Consider the following 23,010-nt stretch of genomic DNA (forward strand, 5'->3'; position numbering starts at 1 on the left):
TCACATGCAACAATAAATTAATTAATGAAGGGTACTTTTGCTGTGTTCTATCCTAGAAAAAGCACAGCAGACACAGATCACAAAGGTAAGGGTAGAGGTTGGCACGCATTTCCATCTCAAGTGAAAAATTAGTTACAACCGAGTGGATTTTGCTGCTGCTGATGTATTAATGGGCAACACTCAGTCTCTGGAAGTCAATCCAGCATTTCCTGCTGCGTCCCCAAGAAAATCCCACATTTGAGGCCTACTTTTGATTTTGCTCATCACTCTGTGGGACAAGAACACTTTTGTTGAGCAAGTAGCTGGGAAATTGGGTTCATCTTTTCATATTTTTTTTTTGCACAACTTCAAACAATGTGCAATTCTAAACTGCAAGATTTGCAGAACGCCATGGGAAATGGATGTATTGTCAGAACTTAGCAGGCAGTCAGACTGTGCTATTGACACACACATGTGGTTCCAAGTTTGTCTGACATGGTTTAAATTAGGAAGAAAAGCCTTAGGGTTATTAGATTCAGTGGCATAAATGGGACGCTCCATCCCAAGAAAACAGTGGATACATGAAATTTTAGAAAGATTTGCCCTATCCCAAGGTTTTGCTCCTTCTGATTTCAACCCCTGAGTTCCATTACTTGTATGAAATGATGTGTTGACAGACACACAAGCATCTTTGTTTAATTGGGAAGCCCAGGAGTTGTCACCAACAGGTACACACATTCTGTTTTTATTCACACATTTCCTCACCACTTCTTCGCCCTCCTCCTCCAAAAAGGCCTCCAGAAGCAGAAAGCTGGGGCTGTGCACATAAAGAATTAAGGGGATTAGCAGCACCACCATGCTTGGGTTATGGCTTCAAAGCAAAATATTGGCTGCACCTACGTAAACGCCTCGGTTTAAGTGGTTGGAAAGGAAGCGTTTCTCAGAAGTACAGGTGCATGACCGACTGCAGCTATTAGGGCCGAGAAAGGGCAGGAATTGCTAGGGTAAGGGGGAAAGGGCGGTATTAAAAATGAAAAAAAATGAAAAAAAAAAATAAAAGATAAAAAGAAGGTAAATAGGAGGAAAAACCACCAAGGCGAGCAGGGATGTGTCCCCGTCCCTGCCCCGCCCCAGGAGCTCCGGACCGTCCACCTGCCGCTCCCCGAGCCCGGCGGGGCGGGGGCCGGACCCGCAGCGCATCCAGGCGCTCCCCCGCGAGCTCCCCGCGGGGCGCAGCGCTCGGAGCCGGGCACAGAGCACCCCGGGGGCAGGCAAGGGGCGCAGCCCAGCCGTCCCGCCCCGTCGGGGGCGGCGGGAGGGCGGCGCGGCGGGGGCCGCCCGCGGGCGCGTTACGCACGCAGTGATCTCAGCGGCGGCAGCGCCGGGCTGGGGGCGGCACGGCCGGACCCCATAAAGGGCGGCGGCGAGCCCCGCTCCCGCACTCACCCCGCACGGCGGAGGCGGACGGGCCCGCGGCGCTCCGCTCCGCAAAGGACGGGAGGCTCCTCCGAGCCCTGGAAGTGCAGGCGGGACCGTCCCGGGGCTGCCGGAGACTCGCCGGAGCGTCCTCCCCGCCCGCCGCTGCTGCAGCCGGGGAAGGCTGAGGAGGAGGAGGAGGAGGCGGGCAGGAGAAGCGGCAGCCGGAGCAGAACAGAAGACAGAGGGACGGAGCGAGGGGCAGCGCTGCCCTCGCACAGCCGCGCTCCCCGGCATCGCCGCCGCGCCCCGGCCATGGGGAAGCCGACGCCGCCTCTGCAGTGACCGCGGGACGCGGCTCCCGCGCGGCGCTCCGCCGGCAGAAAGACTCAGACACCCCCCAAAACCTGAAAGCAAAAACCCACATCTTCCACATCCATCCCTATATAAAGTGAAATAAAGAGAGGAGAAGGGCCGCGCCCAGCGATGAGGAGCGGGGGGCGGCTGCCGGCGCTGGCGCCGGTGCTGGCGGCGCTGCTGGGGCTGTGCAGCGCCGAGCGCAGGGCGCTGGTGCTGCCGCGGCGCCTGGGCGCGCCCGGCGCCCGAGAGCGCTTCCGCCTGGAGGCCTTCGGGGAGCGCCTGACGCTGGAGCTGGAGCCCGACAGCAGCTTCCTGGCCCCGGACTTCACCCTGCAGTACCTGGGCGGGCCGCCGCCGCCGCCCGAGGACGACCTCTCCCGCTGCTTCTACTCCGGCACGGTGAACGGCGAGCCCGGCTCGGCGGCGGCGCTCAGCCTGTGCGCGGGGCTGCGCGGAGCCTTCTCGCTGCGGGGCCGCCAGTACCTGATCCAGCCCGCGGCCGGCACCGCGCACCGCCACGGGCCGCACCTCCTGCGCCTCCGCGGCGCCCCGCGGGCCGCCCCCGCCGCACGCTGCGCCGTGGCCGAGGCGGGGCCCGGCGCCCAGGGGCCGGAGCCCGCAGAGCCCGCAGGTACCGTGGGGACGGGGAGGGCCGGGGGGTTCTGGCGGGGATGCCCCGAGGTGCCCAGCTGGGTGCGGGGGTCGCGCAAGCCTCGGGTGCGCATCTTGAGCGTCCGTGGGTGCGCGCTCTTGCCGTGCTCACCTGCGCTCTCCGACCCTCCCGTCCTTCTTTTTTAACGCAGAAACGAGAAGCAGGAGGAAGAAGAGGTTCGTGTCCAGTCCCCGCTACGTGGAGACGATGCTGGTGGCCGACCAGTCCATGGCCGAGTTCCACGGCAGCGGGCTGAAGCACTACCTGCTGACCCTGCTCTCCGTGGCCGCCAAGCTCTACAAGCACCCCAGCATCCGCAACTCCATCAGCCTCGTGGTGGTGAAGATCATGGTCATTTACGAGGAGCGCAAGGGCCCGGATATCTCCTCCAACGCCGCCCTGACTCTGAGGAACTTCTGCAGCTGGCAGAAGCAGCACAACCCGCCCAGCGACCGGCACGCCGAGCACTACGACACGGCCATCCTCTTCACCAGGCAGGTGAGGGACACCGAGGTCACATCCAGCCCCACGCCCACTGCTCCCTACCCCGGGAGGCTCCCTCTGCCAGGAGACCTCCAAAAACGTGTCCAGGGGCAGTCGTGTGTCACCACAGCTGCAGGGAAGCAGGCTAAAAATTAGATGAGCTGCTTTTTTGTTTCATTCATTTTTTTTTTTTATTTTTTTTTTTTCTGTTTGCACCGCGTCTGGTGAAGCTCACGGTTTGTGCACCGTCCTTCTAAACTCACAGATTGTGCACTGTGCTCCTGCCCCATATATTTTTAGCAGATTTCAGATGGAAATTACGCATTTCATTTCTACGTGTAACCCTCGCCTATGTTCCAGAGACAGATTTTTGCCATCATACCCATTGAAGTGCTGAATATTTATGCTCTTTCCATAAGTAAAGGCAAACTGCCAGGGCTGGATGGCTCTTGCCAAGGTTAAGTCTCTGATCTGATTAATAATGAAACTGCCTTTTTTTTTACAGGACCTGTGCGGTGCCAAGACATGTGATACTCTTGGGATGGCTGATGTGGGAACAGTTTGTGATCTAAACCGCAGTTGCTCTATCATAGAAGACGATGGTTTGCAGGCTGCCTTCACAACAGCCCACGAATTAGGTACTTGAAACTTTGCAAAGCCGTTCCCTGGGATTAATTGAAGCCAGCTTGATGCCGTAAAGCCCAGCCTGCACCTCCCCGGAGCAGTCGGGAGGAGGTAAAGCCCTGTCCTGGAGCAGGCTTGGACTCTGGAAAGCAAATCCGGCCTGCACAGCATTGTCTGCAAGAGCTGTGTGTGTGCCTGCAGAGGGGAAAAAAAAAAAAAAAATAAGGGGAGAGAAGATCCAGTGCCATCTGCTTGAAATCTGGGAGTGTTCAGATTCGGGTTATTAATTACAGACCAAGCTGTGAGCAGAATACTGTTCTTGAAATACTGTTGGTAATGCATAGGACAGACTTCCTAAAGTCACAGACTTTGCTTTTCTCCTTTTCTCCAAGGCCACGTGTTTAACATGCCTCATGACGATGCAAAGCAGTGTGCTGGCATCAATGGAATGAGCCGGGATTTCCACATGATGGCATCCATGCTCTCCAACCTGGACCGCAGCCAGCCCTGGTCTCCATGCAGTGCCTACATGATTACAACATTTTTGGATAACGGTCATGGTAAGGTTATTAAGCTTTCCATTCATGGGGCCTTTGAGCTCTTGTGCTTTACTGCTTTGCTGCTTTTTTTTTTTTTTTTAAGAGTGCTTTCTGCTTCAGCACAGACTTAACCTTTTGCATGCTGCCAGTGAGTTTAGAAGAGCCTTATTTTTCCAAAAATGGTGGCACAAATGGGCTCAAAGGCTTCTGTTACAAAGCAAATGCAGCTCCCTTTTAAAACTGAACCCACGGCATCATCTGACTTCTTTTTTTTTAATTATTTTTTTTCCTTCTTTTTTCAACTTTTTCAGGGGAGTGTTTGCTGGACAAGCCCCACAGGCCCATCCAGCTCCCTTCAGACTTGCCTGGCACGCTGTACGACGCCAACAGGCAGTGCCAGTTCACGTTTGGAGATGAGTCCAAGCACTGCCCCGACGCAGCCAGTACGTGCACGACGCTGTGGTGCACCGGCACCTCGGGAGGGCTGCTCGTGTGCCAAACCAAACACTTCCCCTGGGCAGACGGCACCAGCTGCGGGGAAGGGAAGTGGTGCATGAATGGCAAGTGTGTGAATAAGACTGAGAAGAAGCATTATGATGTAAGTAGTGAAAAAGAAATGGGTGCAGCTTGGGTTGCAGAGCCGCGTGGGGAATGCTGCTGTTGGAAGGGGTTGTTTCAGTGCTAATAAACGAACCTGGGGCAGGTTTCTCTAATGAGTCGGGGTAAAAATGAGCATGATGATGCCTTTCATGGTGTGGTTTTGTCTGTGGTTTCCTGTATTAACTCGCATCCTGCTTTTTGTTGTGGTTCCAGACGCCGGTGCACGGGAGCTGGGGGTCCTGGGGGGCGTGGGGCGAGTGCTCCCGGAGCTGCGGCGGGGGAGTGCAGTATTCCTTCAGGGAGTGTGACAACCCCATCCCCAGGAACGGGGGCAAGTACTGCGAAGGGAAGCGGGTGCAGTACAGGTCCTGCAACATCGAGGACTGCCCCGACAACAACGGTAATTTTCCCCCAGTTTTGACACCCAGGATTGGTGCGCTGTGGAGGAAGAGCATGGACAGAGATGATCTCATGCCCACCTGTCTTTTCTCTGCCTGCAGGCAAAACGTTCAGGGAGGAACAGTGTGAAAAGCACAACGAGTTTTCCAAGTCTGCCTTTGGAAGTGGACCTGCAGTGGAGTGGACACCCAAGTTTGCTGGGGTGTCTCCAAAGGACAGATGCAAGCTGGTTTGCAGAGCCAAAGGAACAGGATACTTCTTTGTTCTACAGCCAAAGGTATTTCAAAGCTGTACCTCTTCCAGCTGACCTGAGGAGGATTTTTATTTTCTCTCTTTGTGTGAAGAGTCAAGCAGTGCAGAAATCTGAAATTGTCTTTCTCATATTTAAGCTAGATTATTCCTCCATGTACAGCTGGAGGAATTGTGAGCACGCTTTAAGTGTTTTGACACACCTCCTCTACCCACTCCGCCCTGGTTTCCTTCCACCAATCTGATTGCATTGAGATAGGTTTGGAAAACTCTGAGGGATCTTTGCCAGAACATTGGTGCTTTCTCATACTGGTTACTAATATGCTGACAGCTGAAAATAAACACGAGGAAAAATGTTCATCTTGCATAGCTACTTGAATTCGCTGTCATCAGATGGTGAGAGCCAGGAACTACCAGGGCGATGACACAGAGGGTTTTTGTGGAACAGCACTCCTAGAAATAAAGGATGTGCTGAACAGCATTAGAAGCAACGCTGGCAGTGTGCTTTGAGGACATGTCTGCCTTCTAGTGACACTAGAAAGCAATGGGGCTTTTTTCATATGAAATCAGTAAAACAGGAGCTGTTTTGGGGGGAGGTGTTAATGAAAACTGAGGGTTTTTTTCTCCTCTCACCATGGCACCATTTTTGCAAGTGAGAAGTAGCACCACATACCTCCAGCTACCTGTGGGCTGCTCTGGTTTTCAGTTTCCGAAGCCCTGAAAACGGGAGGTGCTGCGGGTTTCCCACCTGTCCGTGTTTCACCTTGGGCAGATTCAGAGCACTGTGCTTGTTGTCACAAGGCTCCTTGTGTCCCCCAGGTGGTGGATGGCACCCCGTGCAGCCCCGACTCCACGTCTGTGTGCGTGCAGGGGCAGTGTGTGAAGGCCGGCTGCGACCGCACCATCGGCTCCAACAAGAAGTTCGACAAGTGCGGCATCTGCGGGGGCAACGGCTCCACCTGCAAGAAGGTGTCTGGCACCCTCGTCAGAGCCAAGTGAGTGCAGGGCTCTGCCCCACCTGGTCTGTGTGGGTGGGATTCACCCCTTACCGAGCTGAATGCCTTGACTTCACACAAGGTTTAGCCTGGGTGGGATTCACCCCTTACCGAGCTGAATGCCTTGACTTCACACATGGTTTAGCCGTGTGCTGGGAGGCTTTTTCCCCCTTCCCAGGGAGGAGCAGAGGACTCAGTGTTTCTCTTTTCTCCCTGGCAGACCTGGCTACCACGACGTGGTCACCATCCCGGCGGGGGCGACCAACATCGAGGTGAAGCAGCGGAACCACCGGGGCGCGAGGCACGACGGCAGCTTCCTGGCCATCAAAGCCGCCGACGGCACCTACGTCCTCAACGGCGACTACACGCTGTCCACGCTGGAGCAGGACATCACCTACAAGGGCAGCGTGCTGCGCTACAGCGGCTCCTCGGCCGCCCTGGAGCGCATCCGCAGCTTCAGCCCCCTGAAGGAGCCCCTGACCATCCAGGTGCTGACGGTGGGGGACCTGCCGCAGCCCAAGATCAAGTTCACCTACTTCGTGAAGAAGCCGGCGCAGCCCGGCGCGGACAAGGCGGCCGGCAGGAAGAAGGAATCCTTCAACGCCATCAGGGAGATCATCTCCTCGGAGTGGGTGATCGAGGAGTGGGGCGAGTGCTCCAAGTCGTGCGGCTCGGGCTGGCAGCGGCGCGCCGTGGAGTGCCGGGACCCGCGGGGCCGGCCGGCCGCCGACTGCGCCCGCGAGCTGAAGCCCAGCAACCTGCGGCCCTGCGCCGACGTGCCCTGCCCGCAGTGGCAGCTGGGGGACTGGTCCCCCTGCTCCAAGACCTGTGGGAAAGGCTTCAAGAAGAGGTTGTTGAAATGTGTCTCTTCCGACGGCAGCGTGCTGCCCCAAGAAAGCTGTGAGCCCTCCAAGAAGCCCAAGCACCTGATAGACTTCTGCAACGCCATGGACTGCAGCTAGATAGGGCGGCTTGGGAAAGCTAAAACGTTGGTTTTTTATTATTTTATTTTATTTTTTTCCTTCAGACCAGTGCACTGAAAAACACAAAAGAGGGCCAGAGGCAGCACCTGTCTTTTTGCTTAAAAAAATTCGTGATCCGTTGAGGTGGGACAGTGCAAACGGCTTGAGTTGGCTTTGCATCCCAAAAATCCCCTGCCAGCTGAAAGTTGGATGGGATAGCAGGCCCGTGTCGTTCATTTCTCTTTAGCAGATAAGGCCCAAAGGCATCAGAATTGCCTTTTTTAAAATCTGTTATAAATTAAGCCAAACGTGAGCAGTGAGATGCATTTCAGCAAACATTTTGGGGTTTGGTTATTTCTCCCTTCTTTTGGATTTATCTTGTGGTACTGATCAAATCCCCACGTGTAGGAAGGGGAGGGAAAAAGATAGCTTAAAATAATTGGTCAGGGCTTACCTACCTCACAAAGGGCAAAAAACAAGATTGGAAAAAGGAGCTTTAACTATGTCATTCATGGCTGCTATTGTTTCAGAGAATAGTTTTATATAAAAATAAAGCCATATTCTCTACCTGTCAACAGTAAGAAATACCAAAAACAAATATCAACCCCAGAAATCACTAGAATTTTATCTTTTTTTAAAGTACCTTTATGTCATCCCAATGTGCCTGTCCATTTGTCTCAGCCACTCCAGTGCCATTGTGGTGACATGTGTAATCCAGAGGCTTGGAAAAGTGGAAATCTGAGTCTGAGTAGTTGCTCTTTGTGCCTTCTGCATACCTTCCACTGGCTTTTCTGATTCCAGCTTGGTTCTGCCTTCCTGCCAAACAGATTTGTGGAGTGTGGGAGCATTCCAGCCGTGCTTTCACACTCAAACCTTTGGCCTTACCCCAGCCAATGGATATTATTTGAGTTGGAAAAAACAAAAAAAACCCTAAACCATCATGAATGGGAACGTCGTCTGTGGCCTCTGCTGGGTTTGTGGAGCTCAGTCACTGATCAGGTGGGAAGGCAAAGCTGAGGGATAGCAGGTCCATCCACAGCAAAACGCCAGCATTCACATCATTGAAGATTGTGCCAGTCCATAGACCATGAGAGAATATGGCTTTCCATATGTATATAGTAAAATATATTACTATAGATTTTACATACTTCATAAGTATTTTATATTTCTCTCCCTTCTGGGAAGGGTTATAATTTGTAATAAATGCATATAATGAGCGTATTTATTTTTATACTTCTTGTCTAATGTGATCTTCTAAGTTATCGCTTTTTTAAAAGGACATATAACAAGGATAGAGTATTTATACAGTATAATATGTTACTAGAGGTAATAAATGAACCCTATAAATTTTGGAAATGGAGTGTCTTTATTTCACTGGACTAAAACCAGTCCATGGAGCAGAAAGCTCAGCTTGGAATCTGAGGAAAATATTAAGCAAAAGGCAACTAATGACCTGTGTTAGTGAAGAGGTTTGCAGAACTCTCCCCATAATGTCACACACCACCTTAAAAGAGGTAATTTTGTATTTATTACTTAACCACTAACTCATCTATTTCAGCAAATGGAGTGCAGCTATACTGATGGCACTGGTTGTAATAACAGCTTGCAGAGGGAGCGAGTGTCACGTTTAGAACCAACAAAATATGTACAAAGGCAGCAATTTTGCCTCGCTCTGGAGGGGAAGGAGCAGCTCAAAATCCAGAGCGGTTCATGAGCAGTCAGAGGTTTCCCTCACCAGCTCCTGGAGAATTTTCCTCTCTAATTTTCTCCTGATGCTGCTTTTCCAAGAAGCACTGTGTGAATGAGCTGTTCTAATGCTGTTGGTAACATGTTTTATTATGTTAAAATGGATACCAAACATCAAAAGCTGGTTTCTGCTCCCTCATACCCGATCTCATCACCACTGCAGTCAAGAGAAAATCTTCTGTTGGGCTCCGTTGGATTTTTGCCATGGAATTTGAGACATCAGTCATTTCTGGATACTTTTGGCTTTGTGTCATGTAAAAATCTATTAAAACTTCCTTTGCCAAAGTTTGGACTCTGTCTCTGCAGAAATGGTTCCCATTTTATTCCGTGGATAAAGTCCTGGCCCCTGTGAATCTCAGAGAATTCTCATCATGTCACACTTCATTGAGCATTGCTTTGATGTGCAGAAATGCTGGGGAATATTTTATTCCTAACATTATTCAGGAGGCAGCCAATCCCTTTTCAGTTTTATAAATAGTTAAAAGAGTATTTTTAAATACAATAACTATTTATTTGTATATATAGATGTATATGTGCACATGGATTTTTTTCACCATCTAGGCTAGAAAATAAGTGGGAGTTTGAAGAGGAGAAGAGTTATCCTGGAGCCTGCCAGACTGATGAGATGTGAAATTGTGGTGTCTGTGCTGGGTGAGCACTGTAAATGGTGTAACTGGAAAATGTGGAGTAGCTCTTCTCCTCTGGCGCTGTTAAAATAATAATGTGATTTACCCCTTGAAATTGTCCTAACAGTGAATGGGAAAACACCTCAAAACTCATTCAAATCAACATCTCCAAACAATGGAGGTGTTTCAGTAAAAAACGAGGCTGCTTTTATCATTTTCACATCACAAGTGGGCCAGCAGGTGCAAAGTGGTGTGATTTGTCAAATTTCGTAGGACAAACAGGGGTATTTTAGACAAAATATCTTCACCCACTATCTAAGGTAGGGAATGGAGAAGCAAATACTCCTGGAGAGATCAGAAAGGCATCCTCGGAGGAATAACCTCAGCAGACAGACCCAGGGCTCTGCCTGGGCTGTGCTCATCAGCTCCCTGGGAAATTGCTCCCACAGCCCGGTGTTATCCCGATCCATCCACCTGGGAAGGCTCCCCATCCCTGCAGGGGCACACCTGCCTGCCAAGCACCCTTTGGAGCAGAGATCACTCCTGTGGGATGTGCCCATTGCCTGCTGAGCCCTGCAGGTGTAATTAGGTGAACTTTCATCCCCAGCAAAGGTCACCCAAATATAGCAAAGGGATCTCCTGGCAGGCAGATCCCACGGACATGTCCAGGCTTCAGCAGGAGTGTAAGAGAGCACTTAGCTTAAATATTTGCATTTTGCCCCGTTCTGCACAAGCAGAGCTGTGTTACAACATGTGGAGGCAGAAGGAGAAGAGCCCAGGAGATTGCTCCCACTGGATGTCCCTTCCGTGCTGATCTATCCCATGCTTTCCCAGCAAAACAGCTCCAAACATTCCCTCTTGCCCGAGATTCCCCCCCAGAACACAAAATGTGGACAGAAGGGAAGTCAAAACACAGTTTTCAGGTTCAGAAGTGGTGCTTTCACCAGGCTGTTTCAACAAACATTTGTTCTCCCGAAGCCCGGGGCAGAGGGATTATTGTGGAGATGAAAGCAGCACTGTTTGGACTCGCAGATGGGATTTACAGCCCACAGCAGTGCGAGAGGGGCTTGTGCAAAAGGGATTTAATGTTGGGCAAGAGAAGTGCAGCTTCCTGCAGCCCCTCTGGCTGGAAGCTCTGCTTGACAGCATCAGTGGGATAAAGGATCATCTTTGGTCCTGTTGCAGCCCAGGACCGGCAGCTGATGAGATTCCAGACCCCTGGACAGCATCTAAATTTAAATATCCAGAACCTAAGCTGCTAAATCTGTCATCTTTAGTATGTTGTACTTTTGTGTCAAAGTGCTGCAAATCTGAATTTCTCCTATCTTATGGTCCTTCCCAGATATTCCAGCTGGAAATTGGTATTTTCTCCAGTATTAGCTGCACTCAGCTGTAAGATATTTTCCTACAAGCACACAAAAAGGAGCTGCATGTTCCAAGAGGGCAGTCATATGGTAGAGATTATAATCAGACAAGTTAAGTGGCCGTTTTAATTGCGCATCAAATTTTTTTTTTCAGTGTAACTAAGACAATATGCCTGTCCCAAACAATTTAAATGTCTGCTGCCACTTTGTGCCTTTTCTCATGCACAAAACTGGAGATGAAATTAGGGATGAGAAAACAACTGAAATACAAACATTTTGATTAAAAATTTCTCTGTCAAGCTACACAATTTAACGGAGAATCCTTTCTGATTTGTTTTTCAAATTGAATATCTATACCAGTCCTGGCTCAGGACAGCCCTGCTTAAACCTGAGACCAAAGGAAAATTTGCCTTCTGTTTAATCTGAGTCTTAATTACATGTTGAATTAACCCCAGAGGGCAAGTGTTGGTGAGAACATTTTCACAGAGATGAAACAGTCTGAGGAAAAGGGAGGAGAGAGGGAGAGAAGAAGAGAGGAGGAGTTTTGTGGAACTTTTAACTGTAGAAACTTTGGAAACAGATGTTGGAGATTAGATTTCAGAATCAGGCCTGGGCAGATTTAGAAGTGAATTAAATGCAGTGTAAAGTCCATCTCCTTTTTCTCTCCCAGTGAACCAACACACACATTAGGAGATATGCTGAAATAATGAACACTGGTGTTTTCCATTACTCATTATTCTCCTGCCAGAACAAATGCAAAGCACAACATGGAAGCACGGAGGGGCTCAGCTGCCTTTGATGAATTAAAAAAAAAAAAAAATTTAAAAAAGGCCTCTTCACGTGTTTCCTCTTCACTTTTTTAGTTTATAATTTCATTTATTTGGACTTTTAAAGGCACAATAGCTGATGTCAGAAAGGAGAGTCCCCAGAGCAACAGCTGCCTGGAAGACAAGAGGGTCAGAGGCATTAAAAAATACAAATGTCAAAATCCTGCATAAAATAATTTTGAATCTGATCTAAGCTAGTAAAAGCCAGGCAATTCAGAGCTAATTCTGCCATTTGCATAGGGACAAAAATCTGTATAAGCCCGTTTCCAAAGCTCAGGCTGAAGTGATGGATATTACTCCCAGGAGGACACTGGCTTTAGGGAGGCTAAGCCATTTACTTACAAATTTATTCCAGGCTTTAAATCAGATTCCTGTTGGTCTGACTTGAAAAATCAGTAGGTTGATATTGTTTAGGTCTGTGCCACAGATGTTCTCTGCAAGTAATGAATGGGAGGGTGGGGTGTAGCACAAGGAGGAGACAGGGGCTGACCCTGTCCTGCTGGAGACACCCCCAGCGCTGGAAGGACGAGGAGGAGGGCTTGCAGCTGGGCTCTCCTGCTGGGAGGTGGGCTCTGGAGAGCCTCTGGATGAAGGTTCATGGATGGCATGGAATGTTACACAGGTGTGTAACAGGCTCTGGGGGCAGCTTGGCATTTCACTTTCGAGTATTGAGAGGGATGTGTCAAGACTTGGAGGAGGAGATGGAGATATTGGCAACATCAGGTGGTTTGAAGCAAACTTGTGACATCACTTTGGGGCTTGGCAAAGGAGCCTCTAGCCAGGTTCCCCTCCCCAGCTCCAGGAATTTCCCTGGGGATGCAGGGCTGTCCCTGAGCCACAGAATTATCAAAATCCATTCCAACCTGGAGCCTGCAGTGACCCTGCTCTGAGCTCAGAGCTACTGCAAGAATCGAGTGCTTGGCATCACTGATTATTTGTTCAAAAAACAAAAAATGAAGCCAAGATTCGCACACTGCATTCCCTTGAGAATCCAGGAAAGAGCTTCCCACTGGAAAGGGCTGTTCTAATGTCTGTTTGTGGAGCACAAAAGCTGCACAATTTGCAAGAACAGAGAGCAGCTCCGAGTCATGCAGCTCAAACAAGTTTGTGAAGGACCTTGCTAAATCAGGAGGGGACACAATTTAGTTTAGACTTAGCAGAGAATTGGTTTAGTGGCCTGACCTGAAGAGGAGCACTGTCAGAGAGCAGAAAATGCAACTTCTTAAAGTAACTATACTTTTTGTTCAGGTGTTTTCATCTGTCTGTTCTGAGGGACAATCACATTTTTGTTTAATACCAGTGATGAAGGAGGGTCCTTTAGGAGGACGAAGCTGAGGAGTGAGGTTTGACCTGGTGTTATCCTGATGGTCCCAATACTGCACCCCCAAAGACCTGACCTGTTGTGGGGCTGTGTGGTGGAAAGCAAAAAGATGATGGAGTTTATTTCAGCGCCAGGAAAAATGGATCCTACAGTTAGCTTTCAATTTCAGCTGAATGCCAGAAAAAGTGCTTCAAAGGTTGGAACTAATTTGTTACTCAAGTCCTGAGCTCCTCAAAGATAAAGTGTTTGGCACATAGGTTTTTGGGACTCCAGAGGAGAACCTTTAGCTTTGGGGCGAGGTGCTTAGCTGCTTTTTGACACAATTCACGTGACTATAGGCTTTGCCTGAGTATCCTGAATGTCCAGTGACCTAAATCTCCTTCATGTTTCCCTCCAGTGGAGCCTGATGTATGTTGTAGCCTTGTTCTTGTTTCACTGGTGAGAGCTTGTTTGCTTTTTTTTGCTGGGGGCTGTTTGACAGACTCACACAAGACCTGCCTGAGTCAGGCTTGCTCTTAAAAGCATTGCTGGCATAGCCGTGTCACTGGAGAACACGGGAAAGCAGAGCACAGCTCCATTTGTTACAGCTGTAGCAGCAAAAAACCCTAATGAAGATGCATTTACACTGGCCCAGATCCTCTGTTCTGTTCTGTTCTGAGAGCATTCCAAGCTGTACCTACAAGGCAGTTTAACTGGCTGAACTGAATCAGATTTGCATTTTCGCCTGGACAGAAATAGCTGTGCTGGCTAAAGCTGTGTTGGCAAATGCATTTACATACAGAATATTCAATAGCCTTCTTTCTTGTGTGCTTCAAGAAATCAGAGATCTTCTTAGGAAGGAAAAATCCTGCTTTTCCCTCTCATGACAACCTACAAACTGCAAAGAGGCTGGGGGTTACCTTCTCTAACATATCCACTGCCTTTAAATATTTGGGCTGTCAGAAATTTAGAAACATTTCAGGAACCGAGTAGAGTATGAGGTTTATTCATGCCTCTGTCTTAATGGAAATAAATTCTCACCAATAAGCATCCCACACCCTGGAGTCAAAATTTCACCTCACTTGCCACTGGAGCTGGCTGGAGATAATAAAACCCACCCCACATGCTCCTCAGCAGGCTTTGGGATGGAAAAGCTGAGGAAGTCTAAGAAGAAAAAGCACAGCTAGCAGCACTTTAAAATCTGAGAATGGCAGCATTGTTTGGAGAAACAATAAATGCTGGGTTTAAACAATTTAATGTCAAACAAATGTGGAGGCTGTGTCATGCAGGAGCAGCAGTTACAGCAGCGTTGTTTGAGCTTAAATTTGACATCAAGCAGTAACTGCAGGCGGGCTTTGTTCCCTAGCAATGAGATGTCTGCACATCACAGATGCAGGACTTCTTCAGAAAACTGCCAGATTACAGGATTACTCCAAGGAAAATTTCGCAATGGCCTTTGATTCCTTCCTGATGAAGTGATTTTCCACAACACTTTACTCACTGGCAGATGAGGAGAGACTGGGGAGTGAAATGCATGTGGCAGTATTACAGAGTAAGAACAAATGCAGTCACCAGTGTGAGGAGCCCAGGCCTGTGGACACACTGATAACAGCAAAGCTCCCTGAGGTCAATGAGATTCGCTTTAAAAGTGGGATAAAATCAGCCCATTCCCCTTTGCAAAGTCACAGCAAGGAGAATAAAAATTATGACTGGAAGCACTCATGGAACAGAGTTTGAAATATTCCCCATTCCCCAGTCTGCACCAGTGGTACAGAGAGCAAGGATGGCACAGCAGCAGGAAAAAGCAGGGAAAGCACAGAGCATCCCGGGCCAGGAGGCTGCTGCACCTTCCCTGCCCAGTCCCAGCTGATGGATTTAATGTGACCCAGGTGGCAGATAATACAAATATCTTGGAAGAAAAGAAAAGCCTCGCTGGCTGAGTCTTCCTGATTAGGAGCAGCTGGTTGGGTTTGGAGTGGTGGCTTTTTTCCCCTCTCCCTGTGAAGTTCTTTGTGCTGAAGCAGTTCGATAAAGGAGCTCACACCAGGCTGGTGCTTGCTGTAAGTGAGGGGGTTAAGATGTTTTGTGATGTACTCTTTGATTACTGAATTTCAGGGTTAAGATGTTTTGTGATCTACTCTTTGATTACTAAATTTCAGGGTTAAGATGTTTTGTGATGCACTCTTTGATTACAGAATTTCAGGGTTAAGATATTTTGTGATGCACTCTTTGATTACTAAATTTCCTGCCTTTTGGGTACTCACCTTTACAGCCTCTGTTGTTCTTTTATGTGCACACTAAGTGGTGGAATGATACTGTTGAGTTTGAGATGAGGAGGTGGAGTATTATTTGAAGTGGTTTTATCAGAAAGTACTGTTTTGAGAGCAGGAAGCTTTCCTGTTTTGTTTGAAATGTAAATATTGTGCAATGCTGCAAACATTAGGTATTCTTAAAAGCTGTTAGCAGGTGCTAAAAGAAATAGTGGGTATTGTAACGGCTGGCAAAGATAATTTATCTCTTATGGTGTATATTAATGTATAATTTCTCGGTAGTGGGGAAAATAAGGAAGCATTTTGTTTTTATTGTGGCTTTTAGTTTAAAATTGGTGAAGATTTTTTTTTTAAAATTTGTCCATGGCTGAGTGGGCCTTTCAGATACAACGGGCTCTACATTAACAAAATGTCCTTGTGTTATTCAAGCACAAGAGCAGAGCATTGGTCTGCCTTGGTATCTGAGCCATGTGATCTCTTTCTCCTCCATTCTCCTTCTGCTTACTTTCTTTTTATCTTTTCTTTCCCTTCCATCATGAAATTTGCACTTCTCTTGGGCAAAGAGTGCTAAATAAAAGGGGGAGAGAAAGTTAATTTATAAGGTGAGATAATGTGACATTATCATTTAAAATTAACATATTGACATTTGTTTTGAAGCAAAAATACAAGCTCCCTGGTGAGATTAAGGATGAGTTTAATTTTAAAATCATTGAGATCTTGTTGTTGCTGCAGAAGAAGAATTTAGCTTTCATTTATTTTTTAATTTGCATCTTGATATGATTCTTATCACAGACCAGCTGAGGTGGGAAGGGAAGCAGGGATTGTTTTGTGCTTCTCTGCTGCAGAGGGTCCACGTGGAGCAGCATCCAGATCCGGACTGACAGAGATTAAGGCACAGAGGAAAAGCTAAAACAAGCATCCTTCAGCTGTTCCTGTGGAGGGCAAGGCAAGCACTGCTCTTCAGGAAGGGAGGAAAGCTGCACAGGAGGTATTTAATGACTCTTTTCCTAAACTGCCCGTCCCAGTTTCCTCAGGGGACAAAGAGGGGCACGTTGGAAGGAGAGGGAGGTGTAGAAATTCAGACCACCAGGACTTCTGCCTCCCCTCACTCACATCTCCTCTCTCTTCCTGGGGTCACACAGCTCAGGCTTGGTGGGACCAGGTGAGACTTGCCAAGCTCAGCCGTGCAAATCCCTGTTCCCAGAGCATCCAAACTTCCCTCCCCTTGTCACTGGACCACACAGCCTCTCCCTGATGGCCTGAAAGGTGTGGCCTGGGCAGCAAGGGAGGGAGCAGCATGACACTGCAGCAAACCTGAGGGCAGAATTAGGGTGCAAAGATCCCCCTTCCCTCATTCTACCTCATGCAAAGGACTAAAAGGCCGGCAAAAAGGATCCTTTTGGAAATCACTCAAAATATGGCTGACATTGAAGGAATAACCTTTCCTTTTGGCTGTGTGACTGTGGTGCAGCGTTTGGGGGCTGTGACTTTTCAAGAGCTGGCTGATTTGCATAGGCACTTCATTTCTTATAAGTGGAGCTGGCAGTGCTGCCAGGAGTTACAACTGGCCAACAATTTCTCTTGTAAAATCCTGCTCCTGCTGGGGTAAATTATTTTTCAGTGCTCTGAAATTTCTTGTGTCGGGCCTCTGTCTCAGTCAGTGAATACTTGCAGTTCCATTTTACAGTTATTGGTGTGGTTTCTTAACATTTCTGAAAAAATACTCAAAAAAAGTAATAGAAAAGAGAAAAAAAAGAAGTCATCTATTCTCAAGATAATTGTGTCATGATGTCCCAGAAAAAGGATGGAGCTGGTGGGACTGGGGGAGGAGACTGGGATTTCTGTAGCTCTAATTTTTGGACTCAGACCAAAGCCTTGATGCTTTGAAAAGTGCAACAATATTAAAAAAAAAAAAAAAAATAAAAAAAAATCTCTAGAATTTAGTAAAATGAGGATAGAAAAACATCAATTTCTCAAAGCCATCTGCAAGGATCAGTTTTAAAACCTGGGCTCTGAAAGCACCCAAGTTTAGCACTGCTCAATTTACAGTCCCAGCCATGAAATGTTCTGCTTAAACTGATGTCAATCCCCCCTGCCTGCTCCAGAAAGATTTTATTATCTTCTAATTGCAAGTGCTGGCAGGATGATTTTACACTGTTTTTAGTCTATCAGCTCAGTAAATCAGTACATTGGGTTGTATTTATCCCAGTTGCAAGGCTTTAGAAGAGAAACTTTCTTGCTCTTTGAGGCTGTAAAGGACACAGGTGGCTTTAGACTGAAGGACAGAATCAACAATATTGAAGCAGGCCTAATGCAGAGAATTTGCCCAACCCCACAATTTACCATGGATTAATACCTGTGTTCCCCGTGGTCCCAGAAGAAACTCATGGTTTGTTTCTGAGGTGTTTTTTCCTGTGCAAAACTAGTGCAGATGTGCTTCCCCTAACAAAGGGCAGAGTGGGAGAGGAGAAAGCAAATTGTTTTGGGAAAGGAACTTGGAATTATTCAACATAGGTTTTGTCAGGGGTTTTTCACAATGAGAGCAAGAGGACCACCATTTTGGGAGGATTTTTGGGAAGAAAAATGCTTGTCATGAAGGGACTGCTGGGATGGAGCCTGAGCTGTCAGAAAGCCTTGGTGTTTGCCCAGGGTCCCTTCAGCTGCTCACCTTGGACAGTGCCACCACTTCCCCTGTGAGCCCTCCCATTCCTGCAGGAATCCTGGCGAGAAATGGGTGGAACTCCGTGTCCTGTGGAAGAGAACAATGCCAGAAAGCAGGCTCCAGGCAGCGATCAGCCCTGAGCTAGCTGTGCTAAGCCATTGTCCCAGGGAACAGGAGCGCTGCTGTGTCCCACAGTGGCCTGCTCTGTTCTGGCTCTGGAGCTCACTGGTAAATAACTCCTTTTATGCTGCACATCTGGGGGAAGGGCTGCTTCCCCTGCTGGCCACATGCCTGCTAAATAAAGCCCAGAGGAAATTGGTTCTGCGTGCCGCTGTCAGAGAGGTGAAGGCTCAGCAGTGACCTCTGGCCCCTTGAACTCAAGGCACTGGATGCCCCACGAGGTTGGCAATACCAAAGCTTTGCTCCAGAAGAGCCTCAGCCAGGTTATTCCTCACTCCCAGCTTATTCTTCAAAGGGATTAGCTTGGCAAATGAGTTACAGGGGACCAGAGTGCTGCTTTCCTCTCTGTTCAGAGATACAGGCTGGGAAAATGCAGAGTAATAAAAAAAAATAAATTAAAATGTAGAGATGGTTGGAGTGCAGGAGCTAAACTGTTAAATTATAGAGCAATGGTATTTTTGAGTAAATTTATTCACCCCCATCAAAGAACCCATGATCAGCTGTGAGGCAGGTACTAACTATGCTCCAGAGACAAATGTGGTGATGGATGATCCAATTAATCAGGCTCTTTAAAACCCATTTTTCCCTGCTGGTGGAGTAGCTGGGTGCTTTCCTAACTTGTCCTGTGACAAAGCTGTCAGGGGGATGCAAAGGGAGAAGTCACATTTCAGTGTGATTTCTCAGGGCAGTGCTTGACCCTGCACAGCGTGCTCAGACACATCCAGTGTACCTAGGAAGAATTCCACAGGAAAGAAAAGGAAAAAGAAGCACTTGTGGCAACTCTGATTATTTAAGTGCTCTGGGACCCATTTACACTTAGACACAAGTAAATACCTTGAAGACAAATATAGCTGGAGCTAAGCCTTTGTATAAATTTTGAGATGACTGGGTGTGTGTCTCCATGGGGTTACTCATGAAGTTGGAACTGGTAAGAGAGGAATTCTGTTTCATTCAATTTGTAGGATGTAATTTGAATTTAATAGTCTTCAATGAAAGGAGGTAGGAAATTGAGGAAGGGAGTGTCTTGTTTGAACAAATCAGAGATTTGATTTGCCTCTTCCTGTGCAAATTTCCCTTAATGCTTGATATTAACAAATTGTTTTTCCTGCAGAGAAATGCAAAGAAACAGAAAATTTTAAAGAGGTTATCTGGGGAAGGTAAATATTGAAATCCCTTGTACAAAAACTTGCTGAGATACCTGATTTTAAATGTCCCTCAGGTCTTAAAGAAAAGAAAAAGCCTGTTTTATACATGAGCCTCAATCCATAGCAAAGTGAGTTAGGGATACACTTATCATTAGTCATTGCAAGTAATCCTAAAGGCACTGTTTACTTTTGTATAATCTGTGATAAATTTTACCTATATATGCAGAAAGTGGTCCAGTTCTAGGCAAAAAAAAAATAAAAAAAAATCTAACTTATGCAATTGCTGTACCAAAACTGAAGTTCTCGTGTCCTTCTCAGGCTGTCCTTGTTTCTGTGGGTATTAGTCAGACCTTAAACAATGATGTTTTTCGTCAAAGATAAGCTCTCAAGCAAACAGGAAGAGGGTGTAGTAAAAAGTGACCATAAACCATATACTGGAACTGCTGGAATCAAAAGATTTTATCGGCCTTTTCTTTTTTTATGATGTCTGTATATTGCAATAGATCCATCTATTGTTTTTTCTTTCATTGCTGTCCCCTGGCACCGGGAAATCATATATAACACAGAGGTATCTTTGTGTCCAGGCTGAAAACTGTTGTGCAGAAAATCTTTAATTTGCATTATGAATTAGCACAGTTTGTGGCAGATACAGCTGCCTTGAAAGTGAAGGCCTGCAGAGAACAAACACCATGAGGAAAATCCAGATTTTCCCCACATTTATCCAGCCAAATAGCAATGAAATTTTTCCTCTGTGTGTTTTTCATGTACGTTCTTACAGTAAAAAACCCTTCTGCAGTTACCATGTGTGATCTGAGAGCAAACCATCTGATTAAAAAAAGCAAATTCAATAAAAACTCCTTGCTGCCCTGCAGAAGCCTTCATTGGACCCCTGAGTGAGGCAGATTTTAACTGTGGCTTTCCAGAGCAAAATATGGATACTATAGAACAGACCAAAGTCCCCCTGAGGTTAGAATTGATCTGGCCCTCTGAAGAAATTATTTGGGTAATAGAAACATTCAGCATTTAGCCATCTCTCAATTCACCTTTAATTTTGGCTCACCCTATTTCTCCCTGAACAAAACTATGCAGTTTCCTGGAAGCTTTTAAATTTAGATTCAAGGCAGGCTCTGTCTCAGTCTCTTGCATTAATGGTAATACTTTTTTTGCCTGTCTCGTTTGTTCAGATTTATAATTTTTTTTTCCCTAGGATTTGTCCCCATGTTCAGCTTGGTGGTTCCACAGAATTGGGAAATGTTGCATAAACAGAGCCCTGTTCCTTCAGCTGTGCATTGCAACTGGAAACAACCTGCTTCCAGCAGCACTGGGACTTGGTGAAGTCACAAGCATCTAAAAAATAATATTAAAACCTTGTCCCAGAAATGCTCCCTGCCTTAGGTGGCTGAAAGCTGTCTCCCTGTCCTGTTCTTGCCCTTTTTACCTCGCTGGGAATCTCGTGCTCTCAGCAGTGTCTGGAGCGATTCACCTGGCTTCTGTTTGCTCCCAAGGATGTGGGAGATTTGCAGAACCAGGGCAAGTCCTGAGGTCAGACCTGGCTTTACCCTTCATTTTCTAGCAGCTGCTTCGTTGTTTTCTTGAGGTTGCTGCTACCCCTTTAAAAACAAGAATCCCAGGAATTTTCTTTTGAAACAGGCTTCCCCTCTCCAAATCCAATTATACTCTTTCAGCTGGGTCATTTTCAGCCCCTGCCGTCTTTTTGGTTCTTTGGGTTTTTTACTGAATTTATTATAAAACACAGCCCTGCCACAGGGAAAGCAAGGGGGATTTTCACCCTGCTGACTCCCAGCTCTGCTCCAGAGCCGCTCCTGGCTCAGGTGGGTTTGTTTTTCCCTTTGGAAACCACGGCAGGGCAGGGAGAGGCAGCTCCCCCTGGCCAGACTGGGAGTGTGGGGCTCATCCCACGCAGGAGCTCAGGCCACCCAGGGAATCACAGCAGGAAAAAGGAAAAGGATTCAGGATGTGAAAGTGGGAAGCCAAGCTTTATCATTTGTGTCAGCTGAGATAACGGGGTGCATTCTATTTCAGCAATGACAGGAAAAATTCAGCGTGCCGGGTGGCCTGGTGTCAGTGGGAAATGACACCAGAATCTTGGAACGAATCATCTTAGTTTAGAAGGAATAAAAATGGAACACTTTGTTAACTAACAAATAAATCAATCTCTGAAGCCATTCCATACAATTTCCACCTCAAGTGTCAAACAGTGTTCATGTTGTAGCTGTGGATAAAGACCCCCTTGTTGTGCTGCCAATAATGGACCACGTTGCCTTCTTGAAAAAAATGGACATCTGTTCTTAGAAAACATCAGGATACTTCCAAATGCAGTACAATTAAATGTATTCCTTAGCTTCAAAACAAAGTACAACAGTCCCAGGTCATTCCTGGTTTTGCTGTCTGCAGAGTGCTGTTAACTGGGCTTAAACAGGGATTATTTAATGCTGATTTGTTTTATTTTAATTAACCCCTCTAATTCATCTTTCAAACGCTTCGTGGCCTTTCCCACTTCAGTGCTGTGTGTGTGAAGCCTTGCAGGCGGGGGGAGCAGGCTGGAGGCAGGAGGACGTGTCACTTGGGAGGATGCCACCCCCCTGCTCAGGTGTCCTTCTGCTGGAGCAGACGCTTGTTGTGTAACATTTCCCAGTCTCTGCCACTGCCCAGCAGAAACAATGGAACAAATCAAGTGCAGAGGCTCTCAGGACTGAAAAATGCATTCACTTTTGTTGTGAAATCCCATGTAATCTGTAACTGCACACAGCGAGAGAGGGCAAAGACCTCTGCTTCTGACAGCTATCAGCCTTTCTTACTTTCAGCACAGAATTTTATCTCTGCAGCCAGCAAGGGGCTCAAAGTTCATAAAATGCCTGAATCTGGGTCAGGAAATATTTCTGCTTGTTGCAAGCTGGTTTCCCTTTCTGATGCGTGCTGGAGGTGTTGAGGAGAGACGTCGCTGCTGTGTTGTTGCTCTCCCTTCTGAAAATAAGCTATTAGGAGACCAAAAAGAAAATTCTGGGCTAAAACTCCCCCACCCCCATTAACTGATTCTGTCCTGTGGCACCAGAGGGTTTAATCTGAAGGAAAAGAACAAGCATCACAAACTCAGCAATACTAATTCTTAAAGAGATGGATGTGACCTGGCCCCTACAAATCCCAAAACCTGCCGTGCTCGATAGCCCCAGCTGGGCATTGGGGTGGTGGGAAGGGCTCAGCTGCAGCCCCTGTGTGTCTCAGGAACACCTGTCAGGTCCTAAGCCCTGTCCTCAGGGGGTCTTGGCACTGGCCTGGCCAAGCCAGAGGCTCCCAGTTTCACCCTCTGAGCTGGGGAGAGTATCCCTGGCACTTTCACCTGCTGTTTTCCCAGGAAAAACCACAGTGCAGCTTTACCTCCGTGTTCCTGAGCATCCAACCCTTGTAAACCCCAGCAATGATGAGGAGGAGTTAGCAGCTGAAGAGTTCATTTTGTACAGCATTTATCTCCTGAGCTTAAAAATGCACCAGAAAAAGATTTACAAAGCTGTTGTTGGGATTGTTTCCCTTTTTATAAATTGCAAACAGTAAACCTGTCTATTTTAATATATTATGTCAGCTAAACATCTGTTTTGCTTACGTTGTTTCTTGGT

The 23,010-nt window shown here is 47.4% G+C and overlaps 1 protein-coding gene and 1 long non-coding RNA gene across 4 annotated transcripts; both read left to right on the forward strand.

Moving 5' to 3' along the window:
• Window positions 1-1,432: 1,432 nt before the first annotated feature.
• ADAMTS1 (ADAM metallopeptidase with thrombospondin type 1 motif 1) lies at window positions 1,433-9,289 on the forward strand. Its single transcript, XM_015646206.2, has 9 exons — window positions 1,433-2,386; window positions 2,559-2,905; window positions 3,396-3,528; window positions 3,907-4,074; window positions 4,365-4,651; window positions 4,867-5,053; window positions 5,154-5,329; window positions 6,121-6,296; window positions 6,517-9,289. Exons 1-9 carry the CDS (start codon window positions 1,882-1,884, stop codon window positions 7,256-7,258), a joined length of 2,721 nt encoding a protein of 906 aa, XP_015501692.1. The 5' UTR covers window positions 1,433-1,881; the 3' UTR covers window positions 7,259-9,289.
• Window positions 9,290-15,100: 5,811 nt separating this feature from the next.
• LOC117245285 lies at window positions 15,101-22,180 on the forward strand. 3 transcript variants are annotated; one of them, XR_004499840.1, is made up of 4 exons: window positions 15,236-15,377; window positions 15,955-15,993; window positions 16,237-16,379; window positions 20,586-22,180. It is a non-coding gene; the product is annotated as an uncharacterized LOC117245285 (long non-coding RNA). The 3 variants fall into 3 exon arrangements; XR_004499838.1 differs by lacking the exon at window positions 20,586-22,180 and adding an exon at window positions 19,345-19,364; XR_004499839.1 differs by lacking the exons at window positions 15,236-15,377; window positions 15,955-15,993; window positions 20,586-22,180 and adding exons at window positions 15,101-15,181; window positions 19,345-19,364.
• Window positions 22,181-23,010: the final 830 nt, after the last annotated feature.

The sequence above is a fragment of the Parus major genome, chromosome 1 (genome assembly GCF_001522545.3).
Source record: "Parus major isolate Abel chromosome 1, Parus_major1.1, whole genome shotgun sequence".
Lineage (NCBI taxonomy): Eukaryota > Metazoa > Chordata > Aves > Passeriformes > Paridae > Parus > Parus major.